This window comes from Phalacrocorax carbo, chromosome 2, assembly GCF_963921805.1.
Source record: "Phalacrocorax carbo chromosome 2, bPhaCar2.1, whole genome shotgun sequence".
Classification (NCBI taxonomy): domain Eukaryota; kingdom Metazoa; phylum Chordata; class Aves; order Suliformes; family Phalacrocoracidae; genus Phalacrocorax; species Phalacrocorax carbo.
In genome coordinates this window covers 107376218-107402297 of record NC_087514.1, presented here as the reverse complement: position 1 = coordinate 107402297, position 26080 = coordinate 107376218, and the positions used below count along the sequence as shown (strand labels likewise).

Here is a 26080-nt window from a genome sequence, read left to right as displayed (position 1 = left end):
TGGAGGTAGGTTAAAAAAAGTTTAGAACAGCTATCATAGCTACCTGAAAGGAAAAAAGGAAGTGGAGACAAAAGATCTTTCTCCTTTCCAGAAGGGAAAGATGAACAGAGCTTCACATTTCTAAAGAAATACACAAAGTAATGTAACAAACAGTATACAGAGACAGTACCCCAGTAGAATGACACAAGCCAGATGTATTTTCTTTTTAATCTGCAGCAAATGAGATTAAATTTCTGCTGGGTATATCAATACTCAAGATACTGTCCTATGCTAGTGCTTTATTCCCACTTCAGGCTAATGTTTCATTTTCTAGCTAGCAGCCATCTAGTATATTTTTCACATATTTTAAAAGAAAAATACAAAAGTAAAAAAATTACTTTTATCTTTGAAACTAAAGTCTCAGACTGACAAATAAGCTATGTCAAAATGTCTCAGTTATTTGGTACCACGTCTCAGTTGGGTTGCTCCATTGTGTTGGTATGGGACTCGGCTTAGGCTAGCACAGCACATGTTATGGTCTCTGGTTGATGGTGACTAGACTACTCATTGGACGAAACCTATGTCACCAGCAATGCCCTGCAGTCTTCATCAAACACATTAATGCTCTCACAACACCTTTCCGTCAGGTCACTAAACTTCTAGCCAGTGTCCTATGCAATTCTGTAGAAATTCAGCATATTAAGAAAAAAGCTTTTCAAGTAATTTTTTAAAACGCCCACCATTTCTTTTTCTCACTTCTCTCACTATAAATTACGGCAATCTTAAATCAAGCATTAGAGTTCTGATTCATGAGACAGACACTGGATTTGAATGCAGTATTAGTGTGCTCTATCAGTTCAGGCAGGAAATCAATTCAGGCAGGAAATTAACACAAAAGAATAGTGAATCAAGCCATTAAAAAAAGAAAAAGAAAGGAATGGTGAGGAATGATCTTTTACAATCAAAAAATGGTGAAAATTGGATGTGTACCTGTGTCAATTATTATCAGAAGTTCTGGTCCTACAGTGCGATATCATAGCTATAGAGCTGTACACGAGTGATTGCATATTCAAACAGGTTTAAAAGAAAACACTCTCAAAAATCCTGTTTGCATTTGAACATGCATGAACACAAATGCACCTCTGTGACATACATGTCCCCCGTTTCCCACTAAAATTTTAAGAAAATGGAAGTCTGACAAATTTCCTTGAAGGGAAAGTGGTTCGTTTTGGTTTTTTTAACCCGTTCACAGTAAGTCTTTCCATTCTGATCCTACTGAAAAGAGTTAGCTTTTCAGATTATTACACACGTAACATCCTCAAACTACCTTAGTCTGGAGAAGTGCCTAAAGAGCAACTGAGAAAGAAGATAAATGAACCTGGGCTGAATAGAGAAAGTTGGAGCAGGCTTAAACCACTGTTCAAGTTACCAACATGAAAGCCAGTTTGGGTGCTCAAATTACATCACGATCATGGAAGCGTTTTTCACAAATTTAGTGTTCAGTCTGCTTGTGCAACACAAGGGTGCATCAACTCAACTAACTCCTTTTAGAAACTCTGTAGTTAAATGACTTTCATATAAAGAAGACTGTCTAGTGGGTATGTTCACAGCTTTCGTGTGCTTTAACTCAGTAAGAACTAAAGTAACTACCCATATGTACCACTGGGGGTCAACTCCAGTAAGAGCAAGATTAAACTCCCAATACCAGTGACACAAAACAATTTGATTAAAGGATGATGAGGTATGATCCAAGTAGTATCAGAAATAAAGAAGTTTCATTTTGATGTGCTGTTCAAAGCTACGTAGCCTGCTATGTATTTATTGATTTCCAGAAGTCATTTGATCAAAGTAAATAATAAGTCAATTCTTTAAGAAATTAATACAAAAAATACTTAGCTGCCAAGTCATGTCATGCTGGAAAAACAGAAAGAACAGCCAACTTTCCAGTAATAAAACAAAAACGTGCTAACAACCTTGGAAGTGGAATTACCACAACACATGTTAACCAACCTCCCTGGTCCCGCGCAATGAGCTCACAGAAGTCATGATGTGAACAGGCTGTATCCTACGTTGTTTCCATTCTTGATTTAAGATTTCAGTTCTTTCCAGTATCTTCTGACGATTAGAATTAAACATACTCTAAAAATTAATTACAATTGTAAACATTACAAATAAATCAAAGACTTACTTAGATTCATTTCAGGTGAATTTAGAATTCACATGCTAGCATCTTAAGGCATTATAACATTTACTAAAAAAAATAAAACCAGACAGGATAAAAAAAGTGCTCAAAAGTCAACTGTCCAAATTTTGTTTAAATGTTAGTGAGGCTCAATATAGTTCATTATCCCTTTCTTTGACTCAAACCATGTTCTCATGTTTAGACAGGTTTAGCATGGAATTAAGTTCTAAATGGAATTAGAGTATGTGGCTAAAGAAGTTGCTATACTTGCTCTCCACAGTCTCTTCTGATACTTAGCATGCCTGATTCAGTCACATACATATGTACCATACCTGTTTATAAGGTCACAGAGTTAAGTCAAGTTTGCAGTATGTTAACAAAGTATTAAATTATTGCAGGTGTTAACTGCAGAACAACTCATACTTCAGAAGGAAATAAATTTTATCATTTTTTCAAGCAACAGAACCAAAAGATGACATACCTTTACTTCATCTGCACGTCGGAACCTCTTGAGCTGCCTCAGTCTCATATATTCAGATTTCACACGCTTTCGCCAACAAATTGGTCCCTTCTCAGATTTTTTTCCGGTTTGACCCATGATTATCCTACAAGGGACAATGTCATGTTAATATTACCAAACCTGATGCCACTGCTTACAGAGAAAGTTGAAAGTGAAGTTAGATAGGATAGAGACATTCCTTTAATACCTTTCACATCTAATCCCCTTAATTCCTTTCAATCAGACACTTGCAATACCAACCCAATCCAACAAATAAAAAAAAAAAAACAAAACAACCAACCAAAAAGAACAGCACCATACTTAAGTGATAGACACAGGAAATCAGTAATTTTAATTACAAATCAGTTGAACCATTCACATTTGCTTTAAGCACTTCTAATGCCTCTATACAGAAAGGTACCTAATGGATTTAAAGGGGTGAAACAGAACAGATCAAGACTCCCACTGCAAAGATACACACTGGAATCCTTGCAAACTGTCCTGTAAATTAACTTCTGGACAGCTATGTTCATGGCAGATGAACCTTTTCCTCTTCACAGAAGTAGTCCTCTTCAGTAAGATACCAGCTCGTAGAATAGGCTTCTGGAGTTGATTTTAAGTGCAGAGAGGTACCACAAGGTCAGTTCTCCTACCCAGCCACTCGAGTGTCAAAAATTTCTAGAAATTCAGACAGAGTTTCGAAACAGGCAAAGTAAGGGACCTTGCTCTTTTTACAAGTATTCTACAAAAACCCAAACTGTCCAATTGATTGCAAACAGCACACTCATTACACTTTTATTCATCACCCTCCTAGTACCAAGTACTTCATTTTTATGTTACAGGACTGTTGGCAATGAAGTTGTATTTTTACATTATAATCCAAAAGAAATGCTAGAATATGCCAATCTGCTCAGCATTTTTCAAAATCAAGGACCTAATGCTATGACTATGCTGGCAATTACTATTTTGACAGCATCCTGAAACAAAACCACTACACTGAAGACTTGCTTCCTCTCAAGAGTTTGCTGTAATAACCTACAGTATTTCACGGAATAGCTCTAAGTAGCATTCACAATAGTCATCATGGACGGAAAGGCTGAAATGTCCAGTTGCCCAAGAGTAACACATTCTCAAACAAGCATAATCAACTTGTGCACAAACAATTCTAGCCCTTCTAATTATCTAGGTACGTAAACATGAGCAGAGGTGTCTTCTTCAGGCTGGAGTCGAATGCTGCGTGCTACCTTCCCTGCCCTGCACCACAGTTCCCATGACAGTCATGAGTACAGCTTTGTACAAGATACTGAAAGCTCTTCGCTACTGTAGGCAAAGCTCTATTTTCAGCAGTTTTGTACAGGTCAGATCTGAGTTCTGTCAGACTTTATGATGATTGCAGCAGAGGGGAGGGGGAAAATCAATACAGAACCTGTTTATTCTCAATACTATGCCTTCATTTACACTAAACACATTTACACTGACAAAAGGTAATAGTCTATGAGAGCCTGACACCCATTTTTATGCAAGACATTAGATCATATTTTGTAAGAATAGTTGAGTTTTTGGATTTAGAATGAAAACAAATCAACAAACAAATGGCAGAATTGCCAACCCAAATCACAGGAGGTATCCTTTGAGGAAAAAAGGCAAAGCATATAAATGAGTTTCACATAATGCCCCAAGCACCTGAATAGACAGAGGGGGAAGATTGAGAACCAGCAGGGTAAATCTAGAGTGAAGTGTCAAACACAGTTGTTCTTCCATGCCTTAAGGCAGCAAGTAGAATCCAGCTGTAACTCATTTACCACAATACCAGTGTTAAAACAGAAAGAAGAGCAGGGAAGGAATCCCAGACCATTCATGTTAGAGCATGGTAAAGAGAATCAGATATTCAAATGCACTACGATATTGATTAGAGGACAGCATAAAACCATTATGACAACAGAAAATGCATTGTATTAGATGCTAAACTATGTAAAGCAAAAACATGGAAAAACAACCCATGAAATGGAAATAAATTAGACATAGAATAAGTATCATTAAAGACAGAATCTCAATTTGTAAGTAATACAGAACATCCAAATCACCTCAGTTACGGTTCAGCCAAAAGACATAGGAAAAGTACCAATGAATTCAAAAGATAAATGAAAGCTCAGCTGATAATACTGAAGTAGCATATCCCGTAAGAACAAAACACAGATTATGTTTACTTGCTCTAATACTGCATCAACCACAGCCCTTCTTATTCTAGTTTCCTGGAGAATCACAAATGACTCAGGCTTAAAAAAAAGAAAAGCTTTCTTAACTAAAATCAAATTGCCAGATAATCCCTGCTCATCAAAAGCAGGTCTATATGGAAATCATATAATTAGATTAACAACAACAAAACAAAACCCAACAGAATTCCCATCCTTCTTTCTTACAACTGAAATACAGCCCCCCAGAAGACCCTATCTACAAACAAGGATTTAAAACCTGAGAGAAATATATCCTAATTGAATAAACAAATCCATTTTATTCAATTTTTCAGCAACAAACATAATTGTTACCTGTTGTATTAAAATGGTAAGAAAAGTATACTTCACAAAAAGATAAATCCTTCCTTTTAAAACAGCGTAACTTATGCACACTCAGTTCATTAATCTGAAAACAAACGGGATTTACAATACTCTCCTCTTGCACTAGTTTCAAGCTGCTGTCTGGGGCACAACATAGACAGCAATTTAATGTTCAAGGCACCAAATAACCAATCATAGAAAATTTTAAAAATGCACTGTTGCTTGTGTCAGGTTAGAGCAAGAAAAAGTTCTAGATAAAGTAATAATGTTAATGTGCAACAGTCAGTGGGATACACACGGCAGTAAGTCAAACATATAAACAAATTAGAAACAGCCTCTTAAATGGCAAATCCATATTAAGAGTAAAAGCACTGAATGGAAAGCAAGCACATGTGTTTATAGGTTACAGAAAAATTATAGCTAAGAAAAAAGCAAAATGTCCTGGATGCACACTTGTAAAATATTAATTTCAAAAAAATCCCTGAAAATGTATTAATGAATCCTGATTTTGAGCAGCAGTTTTTCAAACCAAGTGAACCATATTTGTGTGTTTCTGGGCAGTTGAACAAGTAGAATTACAGTGTTGTTAACACACGTACTGTGGTAAGAGGCAATTGTTTTTCTGTCCTTAATCTCAAAAGAAGGGGGGGAACAAGGCCAGGGGGCAGGGAGAGAAGAGCATATTCATAGCAGACAGTTAATTCTCACAGTGCAATTGATCTATCATCTTCACATTAGGACTACAGACAAATGCCGCTGGCAATTTCTAATGTCAATTCAAAGGTTGCCCAAACACGATACATTTAAGAAACTAAACCTGAGAAATGGGGATAGGAAGTTTCACAGACAAGGACAGCCCGTGCTGGGTCAGCACTGAGGGAACAAAAAATGAGACAGAAAGATGAACTCTTACAGAAGGGTGCTGGCAATACCTCCATCCCTGATAGGAAAAGTAATTTGGAGAATTAAAAGGCTTCAAGGAAACATCAACAAACTCAATCTATGGGACAAATCCAGGCTTGAGACAGCATCTACAATCCTACTATTGGTCCACTTGCACTAGTACCTATGTGTAAGAAAAATCTTTCCCAAATCACTTTTTTCCACCACATCTGCTGTTCGCATTTATAAGTACTCTGAGCTGTTACAAACTACACAGCTTTTACTTTGCTAAACAGTAAAAAGAGCCTATACATTTTCATTAAATTATGTTCTATGGGATTTGCAGCTAGGATTGCAGAGCAGAAAAGCTAGTTAATTTTAAGATCAATTTGTCCGAACTTTTCATATAAAGTATCAGAATATTCCCTACAGTAGCACAAGTGGCACAAGCTAAATCCCATCTAAGAATAGTTAAGCCTGTCTTAAGAAGACAGCATAATAAACAGTTTCCATTTAATAAATAAAAACATGATACTGGATTGTTTCAGTGCAGTGGTCTGACTCTGAGAGCCCCCAGGCCATGTCCCTCTTCTCTGTCACCATTTCCCCTTCTGAATCCTGCTAGCTGTTCCTACTGTTTTAAAATCTTTCTCATTTTTTCATCCTCTTCATTTGAAGGGCTTACAGAAACCATCTAACTGCAAAGATCCCAGTCCTGAGAACTTTTATCCAAAGGAAACAAACTATGTAGCAGTCAACTCAGTGATTTATGGGCAGATTATGTCATCTCCAAAATAGACAGAAAAAAAAACAAGCATATCTCCAAGGCAGTTATACTGTTTCTAGAGAAAGCTCATCTCCCAAAGCACAGAATGGCTTCCATACAGAACCTGAGCTAACCTTGCCAGATCTTACCTGGCATCACACTAAGGAGGGAAACCTTGCCATAACTCTCTGCACTCTATTTGCAGAAGAGGGAACACTGGGAAATGTGGTGAGACATCCCGAGCAATTCTAGTGTCAACCTGGTACAGCCACAGGCAGGTGGATGTCTCATTCCAGACTGGGCAATCACACCCATGCCACAGCAAGCAAGCAGATGCATGTGCCACGCTTAAATGCAAAGGCTTAATACGTTGGGTCCAAAGCTGCACTTAACCCAGCCAGCCCTCCTGGAGCACAGCACTGCAGAACTGAAGTGACCCCACGCTGCTTATTCCATACATACAGTGTTGCTACACTCTGCTCACCAGCTCGCATACCACCCATATTTTTCCATTACTTGTAATATTACAGCTACCTAATTCCCTGAGCTATAGAGTATACCCATGCACAGTATACCTAAGGTAGAACGTGACATTAGATAATTATACCAATGTAATTCTAAACAGACCTCTATGAAATACAGGAAAAATAACAAAACTAACACCTCTTTTTTATCAGTAAGGAATTTGAACTATTGTATTAGGAATAAGACACACTCAATCCACCTAAACACTGATTTAAAAACAAACAAACAAGACAAGAAACAAAACCAAACACCTAGCTATTCTTAGTTTCTACTCATGCTTACATAGCTGGAAATGAAAATCAACAACAAATAGAGGTGTCCTACAGCATATACATTTGTGTTTTAAATAAACTCTGCTGAGCATTTCCTAATGAAGTTATGTACAAGATCTGCAATTTTTTTTACAGTAAGTTTTAAAGAAACTTCATGCCTATAAGCTTAAATCAGCGAATAGTCACTTTCAGCAGCCAAAGTGTCTACATCTAGAATTCACAATGAGAGACGAAGTAGTGTAGCAAAATTTCAGCTCAAATGGCTCCTGTTTTGCCTACAGAACATAGCTTTATTTAAAAACAACGTCCTATTTTCCTTTGATCATTTTGGCAATATCCATCAGTGACAGGCAAGCACACAGATAATTCTCTAAATTAGGCAGTCTATTCACGCAGTCATACTGCTGTCAAAGATTATATTTAAGCTCCTCTAGCTACCCTGCCAAAATTCAGGCGGAAAAAAAAGTAATTAAAATTTTCAAACTGGAAAGCATGGGAGAACAAATGAGGGCGTCTGCCCTTTTAAAAGAATGTTATTGGTTTGTAATTGTGCTTAACACTACACAATATTTTAAACTGTAGCAATATCATATTATCTTCCCTCTACTCAGGATTTCTGTTTGGAGGTAATTATTAACTAAAACATAGTGTATAGTCTAACTCAATTCTTCTTAATTAAGCTACACTCAAAAGGTTATTCATATATTTTAAATATATGTGCATACACTGATATAATACTGCACTTAAAAGCACTCTTAACCAACAGTTTCAATGCAGGGGAGGGTGAGAATATAAAACCCAACAGAGAAACTACATACACAACCTGATGCAAACTGAACAATAAAATAAGTCATCATGGTTTTTGTTGCCTAGAGCAATGGAAGAGTAATGAAGGAATAAAATAATTCAGATGGGGCAGGTAGGGCAGGTAGTACTACTTCTACCTCTCATGAAGCCAAACGCAAATGCTTTCACATTTGCTTCTCAGAACCTTGAGCTCTGAAGGAACATATTTAACTGCACAGCCTTGCTCAATGAACTACGCAACACTGCTTCTCAACCTCTTCTACCTCACTGTTAGCACACCCACAGCACCCTGTGAACAGTGATGTACTTCCGCCAAGTTCTCTGGACTGGATGCACTGGCTGGCTTCACAAACTGTCACTTCAGATACCATAAACTTACCCATTCAGGTTCAATACTACATAATGAAGGTACTCACCCAAATAATTTCTTCAGCAGCGATGGCATCTTACAATCACCCCACCCTTCCCAACTCTTTATTCTCACTCCAATACTGCCCACTAAGCTGTAGCCACTCTGCTCAGAGGGATGCATGGTAAGTTGGATTAAACTGACCAATGATAAACAAAAGCTCACTTTTGTGACTGATTGATAGCTTTCTGAAACACAGATCAGTTTGATGATCCCATCCACAACTGTGGCTTCTTGTGCTCAGCTATAAAGCAGGACGGAATTGTTAGGAACTCAGACCAACACCAAGGAAAAACTAGTGCAGGCAGTTACACCACAAACAGGCACTAGGTTTTATACATCAGTTTGCTCTGGAGTGGCAGAGTTACAGCTAAACGTAAACTGTTATCAGATCCAGACAACACAGAGGTCTCTCAGCATAACCGTACACTCATTCTAATGAAGATATTATTATATATTAAACCCTAAAGTCATCACTGAACTTCTTCAATCATCTACAAAATTGGTGTTTAGTTAAAAAACAAAGAAAACACACCCAACCACACCACACCCTTCTATCATTTCCTCAAACTAAAAAATTTTTTTGCTCAGGCAGCAGAATTTAGGACATCTTTCATGTTTAACTCAAAAAGCAGAATTTTAGCAACAGAAGGGATTAACAAGATTTTTCCATAAGCCTGCAAAAAATTCAACACTTGCCAGAAAACAAAAAAGAGGTAATAAATTTCAAGTATCAAAAAAATCAATGCATTAAGCTTAGACCTAAAGTTGTTAACTTTCCAAAACCACCTCATGAAAAAACGCAAATGATCTTTTATGTTACAGGATTTTACACAGCACAATATGATGAAATGATTGTTCAACTGCAGCTAAGTATTTTTCATCTATGTTAAACTAAACTTTATTACTTAGAAACTCTTGGAATTTTACTTTTAGTATTTTACTTCAAGTACCCTAAATGCAAAACAAGGCAATACTCTCTATGAACCTATCCTAAACATTTCCAGATTAAGCAGTTTCCAGTAGACTCTTATTACAATTATCAAGCACCTGAAAATAAACCATCAGTAAAACACATACATATTGCCAGACTTAAAAAAAAAAACCTGACTTGAAAGTTAATTGTAAATTAATGCTATAATCTCAAAGATCTGTCGCCTTCGAACTTAACAGAACAGAGAGATTCATGAAAAAGTATGGTCAAGAAACAATATTACTCTCTTGGGCTAAGGAAGAAAAATTTTTCACTGCTGTGATTTCAGAGCTGCTAACTATTTCCACGTTAAGTTATGCAAGCTGTGGGTGGGGGTCATGGGGGGGAAATGATACTCCCAGCACCTCAGAGGGCTTTTTACCTGCGCTATCAGCAGACAAAAAAACAAACAAACAAACAAACAAAACAACACAGAAGAAACCAAAAAACCCCACTACACCTAGAAGTTTTGTAGTTGCTTGCTACTCTACTGTCTGGATTCTCTAAAGCAAAACAAAACATGGTTTTCTTTCAAGCTTATCTATGTAAAATAACACATTCTCATTTCCATGGGAAGAAAAATATTCCCAAGGCCACTGTCAGCTTCAGTATTTCAGATACCAAACCAGACCAACTAACAAAAATCTGTAGCTCTGAAACACAACATAGGAAAGATTAACATAGTTTATTAATATTTCACTACAAAAACAACTACAGCACATTTACTCTTTTACAGTATTAGTCACAGAGAAATAGATGGGCGTAAACTGTAGTGTGTTTTTTACTATTCTGTATTATAGAAATGTGGTATTTTAAGTTTACAGTGCTGTTCAACCTATTTTTAATCAAGAAATACCTACAAATACTTACCTATGCTTTAAAATTTACATCATGTTGTTATTCCATATGCTGAAGTTCTGTATCATTAAAGGATGTTTAAATATATAGATATAGAGAGAGAACTTACATCAAATGCTATCATCAGTTCAACTGCCTTCCTCAAATGCTATTTGGTGTCAGTTTTACCTGGAAGAGACATCATCTGTCCACTCTATCAGTGGCCCCTGGTCACTCATTTCCACCTCTACTCAGCCTTCTCTACTGTAAAAGCTTAAATGCTTATGATTCTGTTAATCAAACTAGGTCAGGAAAAAAAGTGTGTCTGAATAGCCCAGAAAATAAACACACTTTGTTTTTAAATACAATTTTTCAACAAAATCAGCTCCACAAGCTGGTTTGTTCAGCAGCCACATGAATTTTTTAGTCAACACAAGTGAAGGGGGACAACACTGGGGCAGGAACAAGACGTAAAGAACTGAAACTGGAGGGGGCAGCAGTTGAGGCTTCAACAGAAGTGTCTATCAAACCATGGCATCTCTCTCCCAACTCAGTTCTATCAGTACAGAAAAATAATTCTTAACACCAGAAAGAGGAAACATTTACTAAGCAAGCCATGCGTGCCAGCTGTGACCCTCTTCAGGCAGATGAATGCCAACAGGCTTGTATTAGCCTAACCTCTGTTATTATTGGCTTAACCTCTGTTGGGCTCTGTTTGACAGTATCTAAAAGAAATTGATCAGTTCATGAACTGATCTAAGCAGGTAACTCCAAACAGCTCACCTGTCCTTCCTCCCTCTGACAGGCTTCAGTGGTTGTGCATGATGGAGGTCAATAAAACACTCATGATCAACTCTAATGTGATTCCATGTTCTGCAAGGACATTCTTGATTACTCAAGAGATGGAGACTATTACATAAGCTATCGTCACAGACAAAACTATTAATTTTAACAAATTTGATATAAGGAAGAGAACCATCTACAGCCTCAGATATACCAATGCCATAACCCCAAACTCAGAAGTAATGTCTGTGTGTGAAAGCAGATGTCCAAATCTCAGAATACTTCCTCTTCTTCCCCTCTAAGTTAGCAGAAAAACCCTGGCTTGCAAGTAGAATTAAAAGCTTGTGTTTCAATTGCAGTGTGGGTAACAACCACACCCAAGACATTTTACCATCAGCCCTATCACCAATACAGACACATGACGGCTGTAGGCTTTCCAGGTAATACGGCAGCACCAAACGCAGAAGGTCTGCTACTATATAAATAGGCATGCTTTTATTATGAGCAGTCTCATCGCACTTAAGCTCCTATTGTTGTGATACAGTTACTTGCAACTACTATTTGCAACACTAAAATACACTTCAGTTAGTGGAATCCCTTCAAAAGTAGCAGTCTGTCGCTACAAAACTGTGGGGGTTTTTTTTGGTACCAACAACTTAAAATTTTTGCTGCCACTGGAACAGAGCTGTCAAATTCAAGGCCAGAGCGCTCCCTCCTCCCTGACATAATCAACGGTTACTAGTGTATTAACAGTTACCTAACAGAATTTAACTTTGAAGAACAACATTTCAACTTAATCAAAATTAAGTAGCACATTCACTTACCTATTTGCTTTTACATGCTGATGGCAAATACATCCTAATGTACTTCTCAGCTAGGACTGGGAAAGGAATTGGGATCTTAAAATGGCGTATGTTTCCTCTCTTCATTGTCTGTCTACACTACTTCAGCATCTCAGATAGAATTTACATGGAAATTGTGATAAATTTGATTGAGGTGATCAGTTACATCAAATCAGATCTTTTCTGTACTTAAAAGAAGCAGTTTCCTAACTGGACCAAAACTGCTCAGGCTGACCCGATAAGCACCCAAATGGGCAGGGAAAAAGAGAAACCATGCAACCAGGGTAAAGAGAAAGGAGCAAAGCGTCTTCCTGTCAGTGTCAGCAAACCACTACAGCATATCATCCACTCACCTTAGACTAGAACACTTACCTTCCATACCATGTAAAACATACTATTCACACTGTGTAATTTTTTTTTCTTTACAAGACTTCGCAGTGTGACAAACTACCTCTGCGCAAGTAGCTTTCAAGAAGTGTGTTTCCTGCTGTCTCTAGATCAACTAAAGATTGCTCTGAAAAGATGTATTGAGAGGCAAAACAACAGCACCAACCATTTGTAACTTGCCTACATTCTACTGTCTAGCCAGTGCAAGACAAATAGATGATATCTGTAACAAAAAGCTAGTGTAGGTTTGTTCAACTCAGTTCTGCCTCATACATCCCACTGCAGCTATTCACAACTGCATATATTCAAATCAATGGTTAACAATGGTTATTTTCCATTTCCTATTATTAATACAAGTTTAAGGCTTCAAGGCATGTTCTATTTATTCTTAACAAAATTATTTAAGAATATGACATGTAGGCTCCCAAACTCCTAAACAGACTCTAAAACATATGTCATGGTTTTGCCTGTTTCTGGGCCTCATCAAAATTGGACGAGTCACTTCAATAATTTCAATCAACACATAAAACAATTCCTTGAACAGTGTGCTTTCTTACACAAATCAGAGCTAAACTTGAACCATCACAGAAGTTGAGCACTATTCTTGCATTTCTTCTGATACATGATAATCTATGCTAAATCAAAGTACAAGAGGCAACAGACAAGACTCAGCAAGGGATTTCATTTCAATATAGGGAGAAAATTCTTCACAAAAAGTGCAGTCCAGCATAGGAATGCATTAAGCAGAAAGGTGCCAGAATCTCCATTCTTGAAAACATTTTAGAAGTGGTCTGGAAAAGACAATTTCAGTGTTGGCCTTGCCTCAGCAGGAGACTATACTAGATGACCCCCAGATGTACCTGGCCAACCAAGTCTATACAACTCTAAACATCTCAAAAACAAGGGCCACGCTATTTTTAAAGCTGATGCTATGGAGTTTGCTTACCTATTAAATTCCAGTAGATTAAAACAATCACCATTGTATTCTAAAATTCTTGGCAATTCAATCCGCTGCAGGTACAATTTGGAAAACACCACTACTATTACGGGAACAATAATTTATGAATTAAAATGCTTAAGAGCTTAATCAGATTGAACTACTTAGTTTGTTGTGTAACCACTGATTGTTCTGATCAGTAGAAACATTTGTTATATTACAGTCTCCTTTAACAACTCCATCAACTAGTTAGTTCACACACTCCTTCCCACTACTATCCAATTGTGTGTGTTCATTTGAAAGAGACACTCTCTGTGTAACACTACAGCTGGAGCCTTCAGCTCTTAGACATCATAATTAAAAAAGACAGATCAGAAAGCTCTTCATTAATTAAGAATGTAGTCTAACTAGAGTGCTACATACTCTCCATAAACTTACCATTATGTTTAAATGAAACAAACATAAAAGGGCTGTTTTTGCAAATTAATTTTCTTCTTATTCTAATAGGGTTCTGCTTGTCTTATAGTCCAACCTTTGTGCCTTTGAAATTTCACTCTTTTCAGACCTTTCACTTTCTGTCCTTTAAGTGACTACAGCTTTACCTTGCACTTGGTGTACTGAAGATCAGGAGCCTGATCTTTACTCTGGAACATTAAGTGGTTGGTTGTTTCTTGGTTAGGTTTTGTATTGGATTTTGGTCCGTCCATCCATCCCCCTCAAGACTTCAATTTCACTTTTTTTCATTTTTAAGTAAACTTAAACACATTCTAGAAGATATCAATAAGCAAGTTAAGTGGTACACACGTTCACAATAAGCAACTATTCTATGACTTGCTTCCCCAGAACTCGAAAGATGCATCCTCAATGATTTCCTCCCAAGCACAATGCTTTTTTGGGCCTTGTTACTATACCAGCAGCTCCTTCAGTTAATAGCTCCCAACTGATACTTCACGATATTCAAGATTACCGAGATGCTTTTCTGTATCTTTTGATTAAGAATTTCAGCTTCTTTCAAAAGAGGCTTTAAAAAAATCACCATTTTTGTGGCAAATTCACACTTAGACATCTTGATTAAGGTAGCATGTGATGACCATCATAAACAAAACTGTACACACCCTTTTCCCTTACAGCTGTATGAACAGCTGTCAGTGAACTAAGAGTACAGTTTCATGACATACTTAATCCAATCAAACTACTTATTTGTAGTAGTACTACTACCAAACTAACTTATTAACTGTAATGACTGTATTTTTATTTGCAATATTATTTACCAAACTAAAACTACTTGGAGTGATTACTAAATTATAACATAGGCAACACCTTTTATCTGAGCTAACCAATGTAATCAGAATTTCCTCTAAATTGATGATTTTTAGTTTTCCTCTGACAACAAGGCTGATGCATCCTTCTGCATACATCCTTTACAGTGACTTCTGATGCAAATGGCAAACAAACCAAATATGGCATGGCTTACAGATAACTACGTTATTTGTGTTTTCTGCAACAGATTTCTTGAAGGACTTGCAAGTGCCCTGGCATTATGAAAAGCTGCAGTGTGAACTCATTTTATGAAAAAATAATTAAAAAAAAGAAATTAGGCAAGTCATGAAAAACAAAACCAATTACTAGGGAGAAACACCACTTAGGGCTGCAGGCACTGAGGTATCAACAGATAGCAGCAGATCCCTACCCAAGCAATGCCATTGCAGCTAACCACAATTCAGAAGACTCACTGCCATACCTGCTCTCTGCTCCAGTATGCAACATAATTCCATACACTACCTTACAGTAGCTACCATCCTGCATGGTACCCCTAGATGTGGCTAGGGAATGCTCCTCATCTTAGATATTAAGAATTCTAACCTTCCGTCCAATTTCCTGATTTTGTAGGAGTCCCTGTTTTCCCTCCCCATACCTAACTCCTGTCTTCTGCTTGCCTTCATCACATCTACCTTCTTTAATCAATCATTGTTTCTAGTCTGTTCTTAACAGTCAAATGAATATCCTCAAACACAGTTTCTCATTACTGCCCAAACATACCAGACCAAAAGTGTATGGAGGACCAGACAGCTTTGACTTTCAAGTGTCATCCTACAAAGAACTTTTACCTGCCACTTGTTCCTGCACCTGTGCTATTATTTCCCTCCTTACAGCATGGCATTTTTGCAGCCAGACACTGACAGAAGTGAGGAAGTCGTCTTGCTGAAAATACATTGCTGCTTTTGACTGAATAAAAGTGAGCATCTGGCCACTCTGTCCCCACCTAAAGACACTGTGAACTATGGCCTTAGACATGCAATTTTCAGCTCCTTGCGAGAGTACTAAATGCCGAAGCCTGCAGATCAGTTTCTGGATGTGCTCAATTCATACTGATACTCATACAGCATATTATTTGAAATGCTCACCTCACATACTAAATCAGAGCAGTTCAGTTACTGACACACAAGACAGGAGGGAAACAAGTCAACTCTAGTGCTTACAGAACTCACGTTTTCATCAATCATGCTCCCCATCCAATTAAAAAAAAAAGCCTCCCATGGTATTTTATTTCTTGCTTTCTTCCCTAACAGTTCATTCACATAGATTGTTGCTTGAATATTCTTTGCAGGTCTTTCTATCACCATAATAAACTGACCAGGCAGATACTAGAAACATCCAACTCTTTACCAATGACAAGGAGGAAAGGAGGGGAAGAATGAGGAGTCAAACAGCTCTTTAATATCCAAAAGAGAAGGAAATGTTCCTCCACTCCCTTTTCCTTCCTAGAAAAAATACCAGGAATCAATTTATCTTCTTGCTGGTTTTACATTAGAATTTTTTATTTTTCTGCGTTAGAAAACTATAAAAGCAAAGCAACTAACAGGTATTCAAAACCCCTTAACCTATCTGCCAACATGTTAAAAACTTTGCAACTCGGAGCTTATAAATAACTCGGACCTTGCAGAGGTACTTCAGAAAATATAGCCAAAATTATCTGTGTTTCTTAATATCCAAAATAATTTTAAGCAAATTGCTTCAAAAACTTAAATAATAGAAGAAGAAGAAAAAAAGCAAGACCTCACCTTGTCTTAACAAAATCCCCCAATCATTGTAAAAGTTTTTGGCACTAACTATAGGTTGATTAAACATTAAGTACCTGAGTAAGATCCAGCAACAGAACTATTCTAGAAAACAAGCTTATTTCAGATCTTCTACAAGCCATAAAGCAGAAGGGCATCAGTTTGATGCCTTTGGATTTATTTTTGACATTACCTCATTTTGTGGGAGTCCTTCATTTAGAACTTTAATTCATCAAGAAACAATGGTATGGGTACTTGTCAGTTTCACTCTCTTCAGTAGAGAAAAATAAAAAAAAGTTATGTCTGTTAATAACAAAGTAAGATTTCAACACAAGTAATTCTATTTCCAATACTTTCCTTAAATAAATACAAGAGTAGAAAAAAGCAATGTAGTATAATTTGTTTTCAGACAGCCCTGAAAAAGGAGAAAAAAAAAATAATCCTTACTAGCGTTCAATCAGTCTGTATTTGTAAGCCTTCAACTTTCAAAGGTATTCTTCCCTTCAAAAATTAAGTTCTTTCTCTGTATCACTACAGCTTCAGGATTCAGAGAAATAAAAAACAGGCATGAAAGAATTACTGACTATCATATAAGGAATAAGAGTAACCATTTCAAATAAAAATTTTCTAAATTCCCTATATTATTGCTTTCTTCCAGAACACTTCAACATTTAATACTTTTAGAAAAATACTCTTTTAGAAATAAAAATAACAAGTTCAAGTACTCATCCACTGGGGTGGGAGAAGGGGGAAAGAGAATGGGGAGATCACAGCCAAATATTTTATATTAAAGATCAAATCAAAATTGGCACTAATGGAAATCAGCTGACATCTGACTTCAGTTTGGGTAACATCAGCAAAACACTGTGCAGCAGGTAATGCAGCTATTTATTTTTTACTTGGATATCTGCATGTATGAATACTTTTACCTATATTTGCATGTGCAAGTAAGACTATTTTAATCAAAAACCAAATAAAACATTTTAAAACTCCAAACAGCTGAACAGCAACAAAAAGTTTCAAGCCTGATTTTGATCATGCTTTTTAAAAGTCACCACTAAAACACCCCACATTTCTTATGTAAGACCAAGCCTGACTATTTGTCAGGAGAAAGTAAAGTTTCATGCATAAAACTTGAACTTCACCTCTTGAGTTGTTCAAATGCATACCTCTGAATTTCTCCCTTCACACTCATTCACAGATGCCCATAGGACTCATCCAACTCCCACACATGTTCCAAATAACCTCTCTAGCCTAACACTGCCATCTCTCAAAATTTAGCTTTTTGATATTCTGCATAAATCTGGCAGAAAAAGTAACACTTGCTGGGAACACTTAAGGCATGTCTCCACAGGCAAAATAACTTAGGGTGGGAATTTCAAGTGCACTGACTATTCCACCCAAACTTGTTTTGTGGACACACCTTTTTTTTTTTTTTACTCTAAAACTAAAATAGCCACAGCTTCTTCAGCTCAGTCACACACAAAAGCAACCTATAGTCCATACCAGAAAAACCCTGCCACACAACAATTAAGCGGTTCGATAGCTATTCCATACTTCTTTCCCTGCATAGGCAAAAAGCCTAAAAAACATTATGCTTCGAGGTAGGCAGAATTTATTGTAGAACAGTCTGGCAAATAAGAGTTATTTACACAACCCTCATGTTAAGGTCCTCAAAATAACTGGGTCCAATGTATGGCACCGCTATTCTATAAAGTATATGAGGATGAATCCATCAGCACATTAGATTAAATGTTGCTTATAAAGGGGAAAAACCAGGGACACTACTTTTCCAGAAGCTTGATTTAATGGAGAAAATTAATGAGAAACAGTTATCTTAAAAACAAATTTAAAATCAAGCCAAAACAAAACAAACAAACAAACAAACCCAAAAAACTCCACTACCCTCCAGTGAGAAAATCAGCTCCTTAAGCTGAGGAAGAGAATTACGAATATTAAGGCTTTGAGGCCAGTTATGTCTCCTGGTTTCAAAGCAATGATGGACTGAACACCAGTAGTGGTTAAACTATTTTAAGAATAGGACAACGTATGTCAATCCATTCTTCCAATAGTTGAACAGTGGATTCAACTCTGTACTAAACACATTAGTAATAAATACTCACTGGAAACATAGCACAAACTAGCAGACATATAGGTGGAAGAAATTATCACAAAGGACAGATTGTATGCTGTCCCTAGTTATAAATTGCATCATTAAAAAAGAGTCGATAATAACCTAATGACTTTAATGCATTTGCCATGGTACAGTTTCGCCAGTAAATCAAGCGCCTGCAACACATGTCTGCCTGATTTCGGACAGAAGCAGCAAACTGAATTCCATCTCTAAAATTTTTTATCTTACTAGTAAAAAATGAAATCAGGCAACTACACATATAAAGCTTTCCAGATCCACTCACACTAAGAAACATGGAAAGGAAACAAGCTCATGTTTTTTTTTAAAAAAAAGGAAAATTTATTTATTTTTATATATGTGTGTGTGTATATATATGAGAGTCGTAAATTTAAGTTTCCTTCCTTTCAAATACTTTGTCTCTTTAAATTACATCTGATGGCTTTGGGATTTAAACCAAACATGCAGGCTGTGAGAAAGAGAATGCATGGCAGCAAAAACTGAACCAACCATATAAAAGGCAGAACGGGAAGGAGCCAGATACAACAAAAATCGATAGGGGAAAAAGGGCTGGTTTGAGATTAAAGAATAATTTAAAAGTATAAAGAAATCATACCCTCCTGTAAAGATTTATTTTCAGTTCACATCTTAGAAATCCCAGGATGTGTACTGCAATTCGTACTACTTTGCTTGCATAATTACACATACAACGTCATTTAAGCAGGTACCATATGCATATATAAAAAAGGAAAACTAACAGCAAATTCTGAAGTTGTTCTGCAATTGAGTATAAAGGAAGTCTGTTTGCACACAGTAACGTATCACTTGTACCTCATTTGTTAATAAAATCATATAGATCTAAATTAGACACTTTGGAAGTACTACATCGCATTTTCAAGCAAACGACAATACTGCACTGATCCAGTCACATCATGACATTGTTATTTTTATCCACAGCATTCAGAACACGCACAGTATCTATCTACATTTGCAAAAGGCCTTCTCACCTTAAAAGTACTACTGATTTTATCATTAGAGAAAGGAAACATAGTACACATTATAAATCTTCCTAAGACAACAGTATTTTTAAAAAATTGAGCAGAGGCACAATTACTGAAAAATCCTATATGCGGACTTCAGCCACATAGCCAAAAGATTCCTAAAACAAGGGCCTGACCTACATTAATCTGGGGGATTTTTGTTTATTTACTTTTATGGACACAGCAGGGACATTAAAAAAATATTGGGAGAGAAGAGGATGTCTGTTAAACTACAACCATTTCACAAGTCTGTGGTTAAACAATTAGTTATATATTTAAGAATTCATTTCTTCCTTACTATTTTCCAAAGAAGCTTAATTTGTCAATATTATATGCAAATTATATGTTTCACTCTTCTTAAGAGTTGCCTCTACCCAAGTTTACTAGTGTTACTTTATCTCTTTAATTCAGAATACCTTTTCTGACTGTAACATTGCAGGAATCTTTCTTACTTTCGCCGAGGATCCAGACTTCAAGTCCACAGTCTGACACATCTTAATGGAAATCTAGGTGTACACCTAGAAAAACCCTGTAACAACCAAACTACCTCCTATTGCTAGTTACAGAAAGCAGCATTCTCACTACCGTGTTTTAGAAATTTCACTGTTTCTTGCTTGCAGCTCAATAGAACCTACTCCCTCCTCCAACAGATCTCACTCTTTAGTTTTACCTCATCCACAAAGAGACATATAAAGCATCATCCCAAAGCCTTTAACTGACCTCTGTGAGAACAGACAGAATACCTATTTAACAATTCTGTAGACCAATTTCCTTTTAATCTTTAGCTCAACAAAACTCTTGGGCATATGCTCAGAGCTAAAAAACAAACACAAGCACTCTGCTAACTTGTAACCAATGTTTTGGTGTTCCCCTGTGAAACACCTCTCCCTGTTTTGCATTCATTTTATACAAGGTTTTTCGTTGTCTCACCTTTCTTCCTCCCAAACATAGCCACTTAACTGAAGTTATCACATAAACTATGTCAATACTGAGGTAAATCATCCATTTAATGATTGACTTAGCCATTCTAGAACAGTTGTACAAGTCATATCCATAGATGCTAAATATATAGATATGTTTATAGATACCTGTATAGATAAATTTGTAGATACAGACAGCATAGATTCTGTCTTCAGTCAGACACAATTTCAATGAACCCAGCACTGCTTTCCATGGACCTTGCTAATAGCATGAACAGAAAGTTGGTAGCAGCTTTAACATTAAAATAAACATCCTGTTACTGTCCTAAAGCTTCTGTTAGCAGGGGTCTTGTTTCCTAATATAAGTACTAGTCAAACACCTCACCAAATCATTAAGAATTACATTTACAGTATGTAGTCCATTTCCTTCACTTTTTTTTTTTTAATCTGGTAAGCCGAATTTCACTTGGATAGATAATTCTGTAAAGATGACCTACTCGACTCAGTAAAATTCCTTGCTTAGCAAAGGCCAGGTCCTACTCCTGAGACTTTCAGCATCCCTGCTGAGGAAAACTTTATTCCCCCTTAAGTTTCATAGATACTTCTCCTCAAGTCAGCTAAGATGCATCTACAAGCTCTAACTGTAGAACTGCAGAACTTTCAGATTACAGCCAACACTGATGTTTCCTACAGCACTTTTGCTCAAATACAACATAAAGCAAATGTTTATTAACTATGTTTTCTGTCAGTATTGCAGCCATTTTTAAAAATAACTCTCACTGTTCAATCACATGAATATAGTACTGTCACCTAAAATGGTTGTTCAATTTTAACATTAGAGCTGTGAACTTATAAAAATGTACTTATTAAAATTAAATTATATATAGAGATAAAGAAACAGAATCTTCTTGTGAATGGTGACAAGAACAGGTTTTTTTGACTAATTTCAAGAGAAATTTTAGAGTACACCAACTTTTCTGGGGCCACTGTTGGAGCACACTAGATGCTAGATATAGCTTATTCTGACATAAGCTGCTTTACAGAAAGTAGACGGTGCAAGCTAACTGCTCTGTATATAATACAGTTAGTGCATTCGATATTGCACAACAAAAATTCCCTTCTCATTAATCCGAAGTTTCTTTGCAGGAAGTGCAGGAATATATTTACATTTCACCTATGAATGTTGCAATGTTACAGAACAAACAAAAATCCATTTGAATGCATATCTTCAACAAAATCACCATATGTCAGCTTATTGGCACTTCTAGCAAGAGATATAAAAAAAATACGGCATGGAAAAAAAGAAAATTTGAGCTTGAATTTCAAGTCGGTGATTCAAGCTTATACACTACCGCTTTAGCTCATTTTAAACTGAGCAAAAACATTTTATGACCTATGATGGTGCAGATTTTCAGTGTCTGTCACTTTTCAGGGTGAAAATACATATTAAAAAAAAAATCTCGGGGGGGGGGAGAGAATATCCCAGGTTTTGTCCAGAATTAGATTCTTCAATTCTTCCAAAGTACCAGACAAAAATAGCTGTTCGCAACTCATAGAACATTTTACTGTCACAAATTTCTCCACAGGTTGTTTAACTTTGTTACTTTAATTCCTCATGTAGACAGAGAAAAGCAGGGGGGTGGGTGAGGAATACCAGAAAAAAAGTATTTTTCCTCTATGGTTTTTCTTTGGTAAAGGGAACCCACAACAAGAAATGTAACAATTTCAATAGAACAATCTTAAAGCCAGTACTTGATAAAGCACTAGCTCTCGAAGTTAAAAACAGTCGACACATTGGACAAAACTTTTCATATTGCCTAAAATACGGGAAGCATGCTTTCTGAAAGACCCTGTAGATCTTAAATATTCACATTTTAATCATCTAAAGCGAGGGTAGTTATAGTACACTATGTACAGGTAATACTCACCCTTCTGAAGATGCTTTTTTGTTACCACAAAAAAAACATTCCCCGGACTCTCAGTTTGACATAGACACTGAGGACAAAGTATAACCTTTTAATTTTGGTTAATCACATAAAGAATATGAATGTGCCAACCCCTAAAAAAATACAAACCTATCCATTAGGAAATCCCAGTTTAGATTACACTAAAAATGCTGGTAAAACTCTTCACTGAAATCTGTATTAGTAAGAGCCAAACTCAAAATAGCTGAGACTACAGTTGCTAGACTTAAACGAAGATGAAGCTATATTGCAACAATTAAACAGCCTAGTTCAAAATGTTACAAGCTTTTTTATTAGAGACCAAAAATCTGAACTTCCAGCTCCATAGTTAAAAAAACCAAAAACCTTTTCTCTAGCTCCAACAAAGTAAGGATAGCGTTTCAAAAGTTAGAAGTATCTTGAGCAATGTACAAATTCATTATCCCATTCCTGCTGTGTCTATGCACAAACTGCTTTTCTTTTGTCTGCTAATAACAATTTCTGAATCACCGTGAATACCTGTTAACGTCAAATACGTATGCATGATGCCACAACACACCGATTTCTTTGTCTTTATCCGATCACACACATGCTGCTCAGGGACAGCTCTGTCCGGTACCCTCCTTCACACCTCCCCAGACACCCTAGTTTTAGCTCTGTATACCCGTGCTTGGCGACATCAGATCCAAAAATAAGAATTTCTAGCTCCCTATGAACTTTCTCGCGGCACTCTGGAAGATCAGGACCGCACGGTGCCCTTTACGATTAGGAAATTCGCCGGAGCCACCGCCAGACTGATTTGCCCCCTCGCCGTCTTAAGGTCCCTCCCTGAACCAAGAGCCCCCCCAGGGCCAGGCGCGGGAGCCCGTAGGACTGCGATCCCCCAGACCAGGAGCCGTTTCCAGAGTGCGGGGGAGCGGTCCGGGGCGCGCTCAGCCCCCCCCGCCTGGCTCGCCCCGCGGAGAGCCAGCTTCCGGGAGGCTGCGGGCGCCCAAGCCCGGCGCGCACCCGTCCGAGCCCCCCAGGAGCCTGCCGCGGCGTGGGAAGCTTTGTGCACTGCTACCCACCGGGGGTGCACGGGCTTCGCCGCCGGGTGCTCTGAGACCTCACCCGTCGTACGTTTGGCACGCGCACACCTCCCCTCTGCCCCTTCAGTCAGACGGTGCCTGGAGCAGCCGCCGCCGCGTGCAGCCGGCAGGAACGGGGAGGAAAGGAAGGAAACCGCCGGGTCTCCCCCGTTCCCCCCCACCCTGCACAGCGCGGGCCCCCCGCCCCTGGAGGGGAGAACAGCGAGCTCCTCTGAGCCGGGGGCTGCGCTCTGCCGTGCGGGGGTCGGAAAGGGGCCGGCCGGCCGGAGCCAACTTAGACAAAGGGCACTTCAGACTCCATGTCTCTCCCCTCCAGCTGTCACCGTCCGGGAGCGCGCGTCTCGCCGCCGGGCGCCCGCCCTCGCGCCGTTCGCCGCGCCCGCGAGAGAGGGACGGGAGGCGGCTGCTCCTCGGGAGCCGCCGTCGTCCCCCCTCCTCCCCTCCTCCCGCTCTCTCCTCCCCTCCCCCCATTACAAAGAGAACCGGTTATAAACAGCCGCTCCCGGCGCCAACGCCTCAAGCCCGCGAGGTGTCGCTCGCTCGCTCACTCACCCGCCCCCCCACCCCGGCCTCGCGTCGCTGCCGCCCCGCCGCCGCCGCCGCCGCCGCCGCCGCCGCCGCCAGCTCCGCGCCGTGCCGCTCGCCTGCTCGCTCTCCCTCCCCTCAGCCTCCGGCTGCCGGATTCACCCTCCCGGACCGAGCGCCAAACGCGGCGGCCCAATCGGCATCGCGCTCATTGCCGAGCACCGAGCGCCGCCTCGATTGGATGGACGCGGACGGGGCCTTCCGCGCCAATCAGGCGCAGCGAGGGGCGGGGAAAGGGGCGGGAGCTCTCTCCCCACGTGCCGGGGGGGGGGAGGGAGGGGTAGGAGAGCTCTTTGTTCTCGCGCTGCCCGTGGGGGCCTGGGGTGCTCGCGTTTACCCCTCCCACGCCGCGGCCCCGCGCCTCCCGGGCCCCGGCTGCCCCTCACCAGAGCGGAGCGGGGCCCGGGCCCGGGAGGCGCGGGGCCGGGGAGGCTTGAAACTCTCTGCCCCCTCACGTGGAGGGGGGAGAGGGAGGAGAAAGGAGGAAGGCGAGAGGATTGGCGGGCACCGGGAGGGAGCGCGGAGCGGCCCGGGGAGGGGCCGTGGCGCTCGGCGCTGCCGAGTTTGAATCAGTTCGAAAGTGGGAGCTGTAACGGTCTTAACAGTCCCGCCGCTGTGCGCGCGGGAGGGGGCAGTCCTGTGGGAGAGGAGCGGGCCTCGCCAGGCGGGAAGGAGGGAGCGTCTGCCGAGAGCGGCGTGGGCCGGGCAGTCGCTCCCTGCGGCCGCCGCCGCGCCTCGCCTGTTGCTTCACCGGCGGGCGGGCGGGTCTCCCATCCCGTTCGCCTTCCGCTTGTCCCGGCGCCCGCCAGCGTCTCACGGCGCCACGCCGAAAGGGTCGCGGTCGACGCTGGGCCGAGGCAAGGGCTGCCTGCAGCAGCCTGACCCCCTCTCCGGGCGGCCTCGCCGCTCCCTGGTTCCCCAGCCCCCGCGACCCGGCGGATGTGTGCTGGCTGAGTCACTTTCCAGAGTGGCGTGATGCACCCTCGTGTCGTGTCTTTTGACCTTTGCTTACCTAAACTTCACCAGCATCTGTCCTTTATTGTGCAGCATGCCCTTTCCCTTGGCTTTGCCTCACTGCTCGGCACCCAGCGTGCTTTCTCCACTGTCAAAACCCTACCCTGCCCTGCCCTGCCGTGGGAGTGGTAATAAATCACAGCAGCAGCAGCAGCAAGGTGTCCACTCCGCACCAGGCTTGGATTGTGTTGCTTGTTACATGCTGTGTCCAGCCTCTAAGGTTGCTGTAGTTTTCCCTCATTTCTAATCTGTGAGCTATGCTCATGAGTCTTGTTGCCAAGGTTGTGTTAAACCTTGAGGATTCATGCTCCTTTAGTCCGCTGTCATCTCGCTCTTCAGTCTCCAGCCTTTCTTCACCTTCAGCGGTGAAAAATAAAATTGTGAATATGCGTTTCCTAATGCAGTACTTCACCCTTCCCTTGTAACCACATCCCTTTCCTGCGCGTCCCACATTGAGGGCTGCTTCTGAGGTGCACTGGAACATGAGCCACATCCTCACTTCCACAGTCTATTCCCGTAATCCTTCCTTACCAAATATCAGTTCCCCTCTCCCTTGTGAATGCCTTGGTACATCTTCAGGGTTGAAGCTCCAAAAGCAAGCAGCAGGCACCATAATGAGGTCCTGAGTGACAAAAGTCTCTTGGGGGGAAATAAATCACAAGCAC

General features: G+C 39.7%; 2 protein-coding genes across 6 annotated transcripts in view; one reads left to right on the top strand and one right to left on the bottom strand.

Annotated features, from left to right (window-relative positions):
• The window catches only part of EZH2 (enhancer of zeste 2 polycomb repressive complex 2 subunit), a 49274-nt gene extending 24795 nt beyond the window's left edge, over positions 1 to 24479 (bottom strand). Inside the window, exons 1-3 of one of the 5 annotated variants that reach the window (XM_064443809.1) lie at positions 24461 to 24479; positions 2643 to 2766; positions 1990 to 2118 (exon numbers count right to left, since the gene is read on the bottom strand). In XM_064443809.1, coding sequence (XP_064299879.1) covers positions 1990 to 2118; positions 2643 to 2759 — 246 coding nt within the window. In that variant the 5' untranslated portion in view covers positions 2760 to 2766; positions 24461 to 24479. Of the gene's footprint in view, positions 1 to 1989; positions 2119 to 2642; positions 2767 to 22713; positions 22758 to 24139; positions 24208 to 24460 lie in introns of those variants that run through there. The other 4 variants (XM_064443811.1, XM_064443810.1, XM_064443807.1 and 1 more) reach the window with 4 other exon arrangements.
• Positions 11888 to 25377, top strand: LOC135311784 (basic proline-rich protein-like). Its single transcript, XM_064441797.1, has 3 exons — positions 11888 to 11909; positions 23549 to 24889; positions 25007 to 25377. Exons 1-3 carry the CDS (start codon positions 11888 to 11890, stop codon positions 25375 to 25377), a joined length of 1734 nt encoding a protein of 577 aa, XP_064297867.1.
• Positions 25378 to 26080: the final 703 nt, after the last annotated feature.

Excerpts from the sequence above, each read along its gene's own strand:
- LOC135311784 (XM_064441797.1), top strand. The coding sequence starts at position 11,888 with ATGACGGCTGTAGGCTTTCCAG. Across the intron at positions 11,910-23,548 it reads GACGGCTGTAGGCTTTCCAG|GTCCCTCCCTGAACCAAGAG; the intron begins GTAATACGGCAG and ends CGCCGTCTTAAG. Across the intron at positions 24,890-25,006 it reads AGGGAGGAGAAAGGAGGAAG|TCCCGCCGCTGTGCGCGCGG; the intron begins GCGAGAGGATTG and ends CGGTCTTAACAG.